Source organism: Eurosta solidaginis, chromosome 4 (assembly GCF_040869045.1).
Source record: "Eurosta solidaginis isolate ZX-2024a chromosome 4, ASM4086904v1, whole genome shotgun sequence".
Lineage (NCBI taxonomy): Eukaryota > Metazoa > Arthropoda > Insecta > Diptera > Tephritidae > Eurosta > Eurosta solidaginis.
Genome location: NC_090322.1, coordinates 110,964,956 through 110,978,474, shown reverse-complemented (window position 1 = coordinate 110,978,474; position 13,519 = coordinate 110,964,956). Strand labels below are relative to the sequence as shown.

Here is a 13,519-nt window from a genome sequence, read left to right as displayed (position 1 = left end):
ATAATGAACGAAAAATACTAGTATTATTGTGAAAATAGCGTCGCGCGCTCAATATACATAAGAAAAATATGGCACAAAGCGCCCAATTTTTAACTTTTTAGTTCGATATTAGCTGTGCTTTATTTTACGCGTATTAAGGCCCCATTACTGATACTTAGCATAGACTTGACTTGGCTTAAGAACTGTCACTTACAGTTCTGTTAAATGAACATTGCATGTTACTGATTACTCAAAACTTGGCAACACTTAACTTGACTTAAGGCTCCATTACTGATACTTAGCATAGACTTGACTTGGCTTGCGAGCTGTCACTTACAGTTCTGTTAAATTAACATTGCATGTTACTGATTACTCAAAACTTAACTTGACTTTGAAGTCTGTTGAATTTTGATTTTCTATGTAAGTTCTAAGTGACGTTTACATTTTGAGATGCCATTTGTTTGTTTCCATTTCATTTTGACATTTTGTCATACAAATTGACATTTATTTAAAAATAAATTTCAACGCTGATTATGATGCCAGATTTTATGCGCCAAGTGGAGTATAATCGTGGCTAAGTTGCCAAGTTTACGCCAAGTCAAGTCAAGTCTATGCTAAGTATCAGTAATGGAGCCTTTAGAAGTCTGTTGAATTTTGATTTTCTATGTAAGTTCTAAGTGACGTTTATATTTTGAGATGCCATTTGTTCGTTTCCATTTCATTTTGATATTTTGTCATACAAATTGATATTTATTGATAATGATGCCAGGTTGTATGCGCTAAGTGGGGTATAATCGTGGCTAAGTTGCTAAGTTTACGCCAAGTCAAGTCAAGTCTATGCTAAGTATCAGTAATGGAGCCTTTACATTAACACCATTTTATCTCTACACTTTTCTCCACTAAGTGTGTGTGTCCACGCTTGTAAGCACAACTCGTTTTGTAGAGAGCTATTTAATTTAACAACTGCCGCGAATCTTCAATAATTTCTGCTAGATGGCTATCTTTGCGCGCCTAGCCTAGAGAGATACAAACATACAAGTGAAGCTAATATAAGAGTGTTAAAAAAGGTCCCTGTTAAAAGGTTTCAATTCCGAAATCTAAGATATGTCCTTGCTAACAAAACTTTTAGTTATAACCTTTCTATGAGAAGAGGCCGATATGTACATATGTAGTAGAAAAATCTTTAAAATTTCGGCTAAAACTTTTAATCGGGGTATGTCTGTGCGAAGTTAGTTGTGAGAAAGCTCAATAAAGCATTGGCCCGAATTCATTATTTATACTTATGCTCATACCTTATAATGAAAGCCGCAGCAACATTTCGCACCTTCGGACATTTGTATAAAGCAGCCACAGTAAGAAAGTTACCTAATATACCCACGATCATTATAAGAAATGTCGTTACGCCAGCGAATATCAACAAAGTAGGAGAGAACCTAAGACAAAATAAACAGAGACCAAATTTAGTTAAATTCAATAATTATTTCAAAAGTTTAAAATTCAAAATGTTGCCCGACTTCAAAAATTGACCAAAAACGAATATTTCTTTTGCAAGAAAATTATAGTTCAACGTTTATTTTTTAAGTTGCTTGAGGATTCTTACATCCTTACATATAAAAGGTTTTTTTTTTTTGATTATCGACAATTTTTGAAGCTTACACATGGCGATTCCCTCTATGCAACAATTTGATATTTTTATTTCAATGCTTTTTTCAAAGCAATCACATGAAATTTCCATTCAATTTCTAACTGATTACCATCAAAAACGAACTTTTTGCAAATGGCCCATTTTCTCCAATTCGAAAACTCCAAAATAACTAACTGAAGCTTAATCGCAAGTAAACTAATGTTTAGATAATACAGTTAATTCCGGGATGTTATATAGAACGTTATGAAATGAGGAAAGACGTACCCACTTTTATTCGAGCCATCCTCTTGCACTATATTATTTTCGGTGATCAAGTAATCCATCTGTAGAGAAAAGAAATACAAAAGAGGCTTAATTAAATTTTGCATATTTAATATATCCGTAAAAGTGTCAACGAACAGAAATCAAGTTAACTGTTGCCTAGACTTGTTTTAAAGAAGGCAGTCGAAAGTCTTATACGTGGTCTTCTAAGACACATGACATTGGTCCAATATGTTGGTCGATGTGTAGGATATGACCGGTGATATCCAACATACTTTATTACTTAAAATTTTGTCAAGCTTCCACAAATCATTTTTAATGTTGCAATATAGCTAAACCAAAAATGAGATTATACTTAAATGTATCAAGCCCTTCCCGTAAATTTTAAGCGGCATACTTTCCAAAATTCACTCTCACAAAACTTTTCCAAACTTCTTTACACGCCAGCAGGTCAAATGTGAAATCTCTATTAGTCATAGCTGCGCTGGCTAGCGCCGGATGGGCCTTGTTATGCGAATGAAAGATGACGCTCCGGCCAAGAAAGTGTTTCTATCGGAACCCGCCTATGAAAGTAGAGGTAGAGAGCGGCCCCCACTCCGCTGGAAGGACAAGGTGGAAAACGATTTAAACTCCCTTGGTGTGACCAGTTGGCGCCGGTTGGCAGAGAGAAGAAGCGACTGGCGCGCCTTGTTGGACAGCCATAACCGTTTAAACGGTTAAGCGCCAATTAAGTAAGTAAGTAATATATGTAAATGACTTCCAATTTTATTGTAAGGGACATCTAACCTTTCAAGATACCTCAGCAATAACGTAAGCGACACATGAGAAAACATTTTCAAATTTCCATCGCCTTTGGCGATAAAATGCGCGAGCGCTTTCTTCCGACAATATATTATGCATTCTACGGTTGACATCACCGCCAAAGAGGTTGAAGATTTGGAGGTCCAGACATTTGTCTTTGTGACTCAATAACGTAAGAACGGCTGGACGGACTTGGATGAAATTTGGCACACATATAATCTCGTAATTTAGTTGTAGTTAAGACCACAACAACTTACAATTGTTTTTTCTAAATTTGCGAATTTGTGACGCTTATCTGTTTAAATAAGCTTATATGCTGATAAAGAACGCTCAACTTCACAAGATGTAACTGGAGAATATTTGCATTTGCTCCAAAAGTGGCCGGGAATTTGAATATCGGTTTCCAATATGTTGCTGCCACCCGAAAGTATTTCTGCTAACTTTGATATGTTTCAAAGTTTATGTTTTCAGTTGGCAATAAAAAATGCTGCTTCCAACCATGTACCCCATCACTTCAATACTGGTTGTGGTGGTAGTGGAGTATTGGCAAGTATTTCACTATACTTTTCAATACGAAGCGGGGCTTTTATAAACATTTTTTTAACCCAAGAAATGAATTTCTTGACATTTGGAAAATATTTCCGCATTTCCTCGACGATACGATTTATACCATGTGCAAAGTACGTTAAATGGATAAGATTTGGATAAAAACTTCTGAACACTTCACCAGCATTTAAAATGTATGCGGCGGCGTCTGTAACCAGCAATAAGATTTTCTCATCAATGTCACCGTATAACCACAAAATCCTTAAGGCATTGTTGACGAATCTAGCGATATTGTCCGCATTGGTTTTTGGTAACTGCTTGCAGGCGAACAATTGGGAAGTTGGCGTTTCTTCCGTTTCATATAACTTACCAACCATTAAATTTACAATACAGAGTCCACCTGTATCCGTAGCAGTCATCCAAATAATTTTTTCGCATTGTAGACTCGTTTGGTATGAGTTGGCTTGTATATTTATGGACGAAGCCTCTGCATATTTCACTGTTTAATGCGGCAGTTACTGACGAACGTACGTACCAAAAACGTGTCAGCTGACACGACCTATCTTATGAGTGTTCAATGTAAACGAAAACTCACCGACATGCAACGCCCGTACGTACGTAGCCCGGAACGTAGAAATCAAAACAGTTTTGATTTTTTCCGTAAGAACGTGTCAGCTGATCGCTCTCTCACTAGACAGAGTTGCCTAGTAAACTTTTGTGCGCTAATTTTTGACCGTTTGCAGTTTTATGCAAAAACACCTAATTAAAGTTTGAAAAATTGTGAAAATAATTCGAAATAATTATGTAAAGGTGCAGATTATAAATATGTAATCTATTTATATTTATTTAATATTAATTCCAGCCTTTTACAACATCAAAAATTAAATTGGAAAAAGTTGATGTTTCCATAAGCATGCATGCAAAATGGGAAATGGCAACAGTGCTTATCTGTAAACAATACACACGCAAATATGTTATGTATATGTACACAAACGCACACATTGATTCGTACGGGCTTGAGGTTCGGTCAAACGTGTTTCGTACGACAAACGTCCGTACGTACGGCACACGTCGGTGGGTAATTGCCGCTTAAGCTACGCATTTTAATTGCTGCCATCGCTTCACACATATCAAAATAAAATTAATTTTTCTTTATCTCTCTTACATTTGAGTTATTTTGCACCATTTTACATTTAAGATTCGTCTTGTGGCCGTCGGTGTTTAAGTTAGCTGCGATTTCCGAGTACACAATAGCTTAAAAAACAAACACCTTATACTGTTTTCACACAGAAACTTAATGATCTCATTTCACCTGCTAATGAAATCGTAAATTTTTTGCTTTCACACAGAAGTAACTGCTCGATTAGTATGAAGGATGAGGCAGACAATCATGGCGGAACGATACAAGGTGGGAGCATGGTGACATACCTACAAACAAAAAAAATTCCATGTACTGGTAAATTCGATGGACAAATGTCAAAATCGTACTGCGCCGGTAGTTGATGTATCAAATCAAATAAAAAAGGTTATAATCAGCTGTTCGATGCGGCCACCTTGTATCGTTCCGCCATGCAGACAATGACATTTGCTTTGAAAACTAAGAAGCGGAAACGGAAGTGGAACGCTGCCAACAGAGTTGCATTGTGCTTTTTACTTCATTAGGCATTCGATTAGCTACTAATGAAATAATAATAGATTCGAATTTTGTAGGGAAGATTGAGCTCAATAAGCGTCTTAATGTAGAAAATTGCCTTTATTATTCAATAAGCCGTCTGTGTGAAATTAGTATTAAATAGAGGCTTAAAATATCTTTTTATCACAAGGTTGACAAGATACAGTATCGGCGTCCAGAAGTAAATTTGGGTCTTTGATAATTTCAACCCAATTTCTGAGCTTCAGCGGCCGCCGTGGTGTGATGGTAGCGTGCTCCGCCTACCACACCAAAGATCCTGGGTTCACACCCCGGGTAAAGTAACATCAACAAGTTTTTTCAATTAGAAGAACATTTTTCTAAGCGGGGTCGCCCCTCAGCAGTGTTTGGCAAGCGCTCCGAGTATATTTCTGCCAGTGTTGCATTCAAACACTAGTAGTAATTTTTAATTCAATATTATTTCGCAAGTATATTTAAGCTTTTAGGATGCAGGTTAACAACTGTAACTTCAAGAAAAAGTCATACGATGTTGTAAAGAACAAAATTATAGTAAAGTAATAAAAGAATGAGTAAATCAAAACAAAGTAGAATGACAATGCTTATTATTATGTAACCCCATTTAATTTGTTGCGTCCCTCCCACAAATTGTCATCCTCCCAGCAGCTCCTTGTAGCGGGACTGCTCCATATTCTCTTGCTCCGGGAATGTATCGAACCCAATCCGGGTCCGTCTCCTGACCACGGTCCTGAGAAATGGTTTTGCTGCATCTGCCGGAAAAGAATATTTTTAGGACGGTCATACTCTGTTCAGTGTGTCTCGTGTAAGGGATGGTTGCATCGGACAGCTTGTTCTGGGCTAGATCCCAAAACCAGACGTCCACGTAACTTCTATAAATATTTTGTGGCTCCTTGCTGTTCACACTCTAGGACGTACCGTAGTCTGCGCCTTAGCGACGTCCAGTCCCAGGGCCACAACAGCAGTTGCGTCCTGGCCTTCCACAACCCAAGCGTAGTCACTCGTCATTTACCCGTAGAGTGACGACGTCTTTTCCGCTGCACTTCAGAATTCTGCAGTTAAACTGTAATGGATTAACTGGGAGGATCACGGATATAGTCGATTTCATGAAGCGGCACAACATCCGCATTGCTGCGATTTAAGATACTAAACTCACAGCAAGATCTGCATTGCAGACCTGTTCTGGGTATAATGTCCACAGAAAAGATCGCGAGAGTGGAAATGGAGGCGGCCTCGCATTTGTCATACACCACTCTGAACAATATCATATATTTTATCCCGACATCGACCGCAGGGACAGTGTCTTAGAGCATCAAGGCTTATCTGTCTGGTCAGGCGATGCAAACCTAGAAATCATCAACATCTACATCCCTCCTGCACCCTGTTGCCCCAGTGGATACCTTGCTAATATCAGCGCCTTACTCACTGGCAACAATCGCATTATCTTAGGCGATTTCAATGCCCATCACGATCTATGTCATTCAAACTTGCGGGTGGAGATTAGGGGTGAGATGTTGGCGGATCAAATAGAAGAAACGACGTTCTGCACAATAAAGGAAGACGCCCCCACACGTATGGTAGGAAGCTGTCACAGTTCGCCGGATATTTCAATCGTGATCGCAGAACTCGTAAACTACGCCAACTGGCAGCCGATGGTAACATTGGCATCCGACCACCTGTCTACACTTATTTCGCTCGAGCGTTCCGCCGACTTCATCGTCACAGAAAAACGCACATTCGTTAACTGTAAAAAAGGAAAGTGGGACGAATACAAATCCTTTACAGACAACCGCTTTGCCGCCCTCCCTATCCCGACTGATGCCCGCCAAGGGGTGCGTGCTTTCCGCAAGGTCATGAATCCGCCTTGGCTCGTTTCATTCCCGCCGATAAAATTCTCGAAATTCGGCCCCACTTCCCGGCGGAGGCCGAAAGTTTAGCGAGAGAACGTGACTTTATAAGACAGCTCGAACCTGGCGACCCCAAATAAGGGATATAAACCAACGCATCAGATTGCTTGTGGATGAACACAAGCGGGCAGAATGGGAGGAGCACGTAAGCGGTTGTAATCTCTCTGCCGGTGTAGGTAAACTTTGGTCCACCGTAAAGTCCCTATCGAATCCGTCTAGGCACAATGACAAAGTTTCCATCGCCTTTGGCGATAAAGTACTGTCGGATGCGCAAAAATGCGCGAGCGCTTTCTGCCGACAATATATAATATGCATATTACGGTCGAAAAAGATAGACGGAGGGCCAACAGACACGCACATAAACATAAATTCAGAGCGTCACCAATTACCATCATCGCCAAAGAGGTTGAAGATGCCACCGGTCATGCTAAACCATCCAAAGCAGTGGGCCCAGACGGCATAGCCATGCCGATGCTTAAAAGCCTAGGGAAAGAGGGTTTCAAATATTTAGCACATGTCTTCAACCTGTCTCTTTCCACCTTTGTCATACCCGAAAAATGGAAAATGGCCAAGATGGTCCCGCTACTAAAGCATGGGAAACCAGCTAACATAGGAGAGTCGTATCGCCCGATATCTCTTCTATCGCCAGTAGCCAAGACGATTGAAGCCATTTTGCTCCCCTACTTCAAAGCAAATTTGCAGCTAGCCTGCCATCAGCATGACTTCAGAAAACTCCATAGCTCCACCACCGCGCTAAATGCCATCAGCACCCAGATAAAATGCGGTTTAAATCAGAAGCCCCACCATAGAACAGTACTCGTTGCGCTAGACCAATCAAAAGCTTTTGATACGGTCAACCATGGCACGTTACTGCAAGACCTGGAAGGGTTTACCCTTCCCCATGCCTTAAAAGGTGGACCGCAAATTATCTGGGTGGTCGGCAGGCATCGGTGCAATTTAGAAATAAGCATCAAAACCAAGAAGAATTAAACAGGGGGTGCGACAGGGTGGTGTCCTATCCCCACTTTTGTTTAATTTCTACATATCTAAGCTACCTTCGCCACCAGAAGGCCCAAAGATCGATGAGCTTTGCAACAGAATAAACGGCTACCTCCCTGATCTCTCCAGTTTTTTCGCCTCGCGAAACCTGGTATTATCACCGACTACCATTTTGAACATCCGCGTTGATGGCACTACGCTACCGACTGTCCTACACCACAAAATATTGGGTGTGACGTTTGATCAGGATCTGCATTTTGGTGAGCACGCAGCCGCAATTGTACCGAAAATCCAGAGCCGTAATAACATCCTCAAATCCCTTGCTGGCAGTGTTTGGGGAAAAGACAAAGAAACGTTCATTACCACATACAAAGCAATTGGCCAGCCGATTGCATGCTACGCGTCCCCTATATGGTCGCCAAACCTAAAAATTACCCACTGGAATAAGCTACAGGCCTGCCAAAATACTTCTCTCAGAACCGCCACGGGCTGCCTTCTTATTTACCCAGAATACCATCTACATAATGAGGCGAGAATACTCCCCATCAGGGAGAAAAACGAGATGCTAACCACACAGTTCCTGTTGAATACCCAGAAACCTGGACATCCCAAAAGACATCTGATTGATGAGCCAACACCGCCTAGGGACTTAAGGAGTCATCTCCGTAAGCATTTTGAGGAAATACGGCACCTGACAACTCAGCCGTATGAAGCAAAAAAAAAAACACAAGCAGGTCCTTGGTGAACTCCACAAACAGGAATTGCCCGGTGAATCCAGTACTCAAAAAACAGTACCCAAAACTTGCGGAAGAGGAACGCATACTCCCCAGGGAAACGCGAGTCACTCTGGCTCAACTTCGTTCTGCATACTGTAACAGGTTAAACTCTTACATACCCAGAATCAACCCCGACATACAAAATGTATGCCCCGCTTGCAATGTGTCCTCACATGACACCAACCATCTCTTTAATTGTAATGTGGAAACAACGCCTCTAACACCCCTTTCATTATGGTTCACCCCTGTTGAAACAGCAAGTTTCCTTGGACCCCCGTTAGAGGATATTGATGAAAATTTGTGATCGGTCGCAGCTCTTAGGTGGGGCGAAGCATTGCTACAACAAGAACAACAACAATGGCTATTCATAATGATGCTAAGTACTTAAAATATCTTAAGTTTGATACAGGGTTATTGATAAAAGTAAATCTACAAACAGAAAATATTCGACGGAGAATAATAAACGAACAAATAAACACAATTTCTGACACAATATTCGAGCCTTTAAAACTTGTTTACAAGAAACAAAGTAATCACACAGGTACATCAGACAAACACAAAACAATTAACGCACCAAAACAACAAATCGATCAGTAAAAACCACCCTCGGTTCTGAATGAACACATAGCACATACACACATATATACACAAGTATCAATTTTGACAATACCTGCTCATGTACAAACGAAAACAACAGATCAGAACGAAAATCGACACTGATGATGGCACAACGCCGAAACCGGTTTGTCTCGAAACCAAATTTGACAAGGGATGACGGCAAATCGTTCAATATACATTATTGATAAAATTCATTTAGAAGCAAATACTAAGCTGTTCGTACTGAACTCATCTGCCTTGCAGATGCAGTTCGAAGTCGGTATAAAATAAATAGGTCCCGTCCCGCCAATTTGTAGGAAAAACTAAAAGGCGCGCGACGCAAATTGAAATAGAAGCTCGGCCTAAAATCACTGCGGAGGTTATCGCGCCTTAAATTTTTTTCTGAGCTTCATGCTAATTCTTTTCTTCAATTTTCCCATAGTAAATGCAGAAAAAAAAAATATTTAGAACATTAAGAATTATTGAATGGCAAATTAATAAGTAATAATTGAGCCAACTTGAATGATATTTCATAGAATGCTTCTTTATAAAAAAAAAAAATCTGTATTAACAACATACATTTTTCACTTTGGAACCATAACTCTATCTTTTTTGCTTAAAAATATGCAATTGCATAAGTGACGTTTTCATCCAATTCAGTTTTTCCGTTCTACTGTGAAATTTTTTTGGATGGAGTTAGAAGCTTTTCCAGCACTGCCAAATGCCCATTTACATAATGCATTAACAAATACTGATAAAGTGATGAAACTTTGAAAGTGGATTAGGTTTATGACGCAAAATAGAAATTTAACATAGTTGGAGGTAGTGCACTAAATTTTGATTGCATTACACTTTCATTAGCATTACCCTATATTGGAAAAAATTGAGTGCGCATTTTTATTTTTTTTTACTATAGTAATATCCACTACGACTAAAAAAGTTCATTGCAGTAATTTAATTTTTTCGCTATGTACCACTCAGTGAAAAACAAAAAATATCATTATTGGAAGCTTTCTATCTCTCCATTCAAATGAGTGCAGAAAAATGTTTGTGCACTAAGCTGAAACTAAAAATATTTTCACTACCAGCTCTTAAAACTTCAGTAAACAAAGTTTCAGCTTCACTTTCACTACAGTTGAGTGAGGGTGATATTTTTTGCATTACCGCTCAACCGTGAGAGAAGGCTGGTGCATTAATGCACTATCCCCATCTTTGGAATTAAATATGTAGTGGCGCTTGTAGCCAAATCTTCCTCATAACGACGAGCGATGATTAAACAAAAAAAAAAAGGGAAAACTATGCCAGTTGCGGCTAAGCTAAAGGCCTGAACACATAAGATTCTCGATGCAGCATCGTGCATTGTCAGCTGAGTAGATTGCATGCGTTTGCATTCATACACATGCAATCAACTCATTGTCAGTGCACACTGCTGCATCAAAATGTGTTCAGCCTTTAAGCTAAGAACGCGGTGGTCAGTTTAGTAAAAGACCATGCGCATCGAGTTTTCAAATTTTTTACTCTAAAGTTTGACTCCCGTGTTCAAATTTTCGTCAAAAACCTAAATGAAATGTTCGCAATAATTGAAATCTAAAAATTTTTCACGAGTTCGTAGTCCACGAAAACGCGAATTATAATTTTCGGGGATGTTTTTTGAAAGGTAATATACGTGCCAAAATTTTAAATTGTACAAGATTCATGGAATCCAGTCGCTGCTTCATCATCATCTTCCTTACGAATTCTTACAGATCTGGTAGTTTTTCCAGCCATCTAGTTTTCCTCCTGCATATTGAGGGAGCATATAAAAAGTTGTGAAGTTTATTTTGACCAGTCTTAGTGTTTGCCTAATTTTTGAAGACTTAATTTTCTACTATTAACGCTTAAAGTAGGTGAAGAGTATTCACTCCCTTACAAAATATGTGCAGGTCACTTTGCGGGATTGCCCCAAAAATTCCTTAATTGTTAGCTACTAAATCTAAAATACCCCATCTATATTAAAATAAAGTTTCTACACTTTTGGTAAAAGTTCCGAAGTACTCATTTGGGTCGAGTATACCTTTCACTGAGTATGAGTAGGTACAAGCATCGATACTTTGATCCGAGTATTTTAAATGACTACCGGTATTGATATTTTTTTTGAAGTTATATCTCTAGGAAACAATCAAGATCAAAATTTGTTTGTATTGTTAAAGTTAAGTTAAGTTTATAAAAAAACAATATATTTGAGTTTTGTATTTAAAATTAAATCATTAACAAACATTAGGAAATTCACAAGGTCTCCTATTGGCTGTATGTGGTATGCTACAATCAAATTTAATATTGGCAACTATGTAAACAACGCAAATCTTAAAATTTTGCATGCATGCATATTGCATGAATTTTTATTTCCTAATTCTGTCTCAACCCTTACAAAAAGATTATTGAGGAAATTAGAATTGATTTAATATTGAAAGTCTTTATACCCATTTATTATGTAAGTTATATCAAACAAGTAGAAGTGTCTAAGTTCGGGTGTAACCGAGCATTATATTCTCAGCGTGAGCTTCGATTGCACATTTAATTTCAGATAAATTACTTTTCTACATAACAGGTGCGTTTAGACCACCAGCCTAAATATTTCGGACCACCCTAACGCGCGCATTAGTTATCTTATTATTACCGGTAACGGCTAACACCTGCCGAGCCTAACTTCGAAGGGGAAAAACTCGACGAAAGTTAGCTATCGGCAGGTGTCGCGGACTTTTTCGCGATTTGACTTTTTCTTCTTTTTTCGAACGTTCGAGCGCCAACAACCATCCCACAGGTGAGTAATCTAATCAGTTTTCACATTTTACACTTTTAATTATTTGTGTAAGGGATCTGGTAACACTTACAAGAAAATACAACTGTGAGGTCAATCAGATGATGAGGTAGATCGGGAATTTTGGGGAATTAAACTTTTGAAGATTATTATTGTTTATACTGTCATAGAAGAAGCATAAACGCCTACACTTAATAAAGGCCATGTTTCAATATAATAAAAATAAATTACAATTAATCGCTTTTAAATTTAATTAATATTTACAATTAATCATTTTCATAATTTGCCATGTAAATTGTGAATTGTGCATGTAATTAATTCTTTCCTATAACCAACACATCAATTAATGTCTATTGTGTTTATATAGTGAGTAAACTTTGATAACCGAGATTAATTCTTATTTCTTTTATTTGTGACGCACACGCCGACTTCCCCGGGTCCATACTGCCCCGCAACAACGTGGCACCGCCCGTTTAAAAAAATTTCTCCTCATTTCCTCTTACAATAAATCTTGATAAGTGAAATATCATTGATTCAAAATTATTTTTTGCTAAGTTATAGCTTATTATTCTAATCTTTTATATAAAAGTGGGCGTGGTCTTTAACCGATGTCGTCCATTTTTTCTAGAAATATTTCTTGCTATAGGGAAAATCTGTGCACCCAATTGTATTACGATCCGTTAAGTTTTCTTCGATTTATGGCTCCCGAAACATAGAGAATTGCTTAGTCATAAAAGGGGCGGTGCCACGCCCATTTTTTAAAATTTGAAGTTTTTCCTATTTATTTCCACTTGGGAAATGAAATATCATTGATATAAAGCTCTTTTAAAAATCTTTTATATAAAAGTGGGCGTGGTTCTTAACCGATTTCGTTAATTTTTCTTCGAAGCATTCCTTATAGTAAAGGCAACCTTTCTGCCGAATTTTTTTACGATATATTTAACGATTTTTGATTTATGATTAATAATTGTAAAATTGATTTTATCACAAGTGGGCGGTGCCACGCCCATTTAAACAAATTTTTTCAAATTTTTATCAAGAGTCTCAATGTCAGTCCACATGTCAAATTTCAACATTCTAGGTGTATTATTTACTAAATAATCAGATTTTTTGTGTTTTCCAAAATGTAATATATATAAAAAGTGGGCGTGGTTATCATCAGATTTCGCTCATTTTCAATACCACTCTGGGTCCAGATAAGCTCGTGTACCAAATTTGGTGAAGATATCTCAATATTTACTCAAGTTATCGTGTTAACGGACGGGCGGACGGACGGACATAGCTCAATCAAATTTTTTTCGACACTGATGATTTTGACATATGGAAGTCTATATCTATCTCGATTCCTTTATACCTGTACAACCAATCGTTATCCAATCAAAGTTAATATACTCTGTGTGCAAAGCACGCTGAGTATAAAAACATTTACAGAAATGTTGAATGAATGTTGTGAATATTTAAATATCAGTTTTGATTTTTCTATTACTCAGTGTTTCAAAAAAGACAAAAGTGAAAATAATTGGGAAATCATACCATTTTTCTAGT

At 38.2% G+C, this 13,519-nt stretch overlaps 1 protein-coding gene across 13 annotated transcripts in view; it reads right to left on the bottom strand.

Annotated features, from left to right (window-relative positions):
• moody (G-protein coupled receptor moody) overlaps positions 1–13,519 on the bottom strand; it is a 133,502-nt gene that overhangs the window by 48,177 nt on the left and 71,806 nt on the right. For 7 of the 13 annotated variants that reach the window (XM_067782450.1, XM_067782457.1, XM_067782455.1 and 4 more), the window contains exons 2-3: positions 1,889–1,947; positions 1,272–1,412 (exon numbers count right to left, since the gene is read on the bottom strand). The exons of 1 other annotated variant lie outside the window; for it this stretch is intronic. In XM_067782450.1, coding sequence (XP_067638551.1) covers positions 1,272–1,412; positions 1,889–1,947 — 200 coding nt within the window. Of the gene's footprint in view, positions 1–1,271; positions 1,413–1,733; positions 1,865–1,888; positions 1,948–13,519 lie in introns of those variants that run through there. 5 more of the 13 variants (XM_067782456.1, XM_067782460.1, XM_067782462.1 and 2 more) reach the window with 2 other exon arrangements.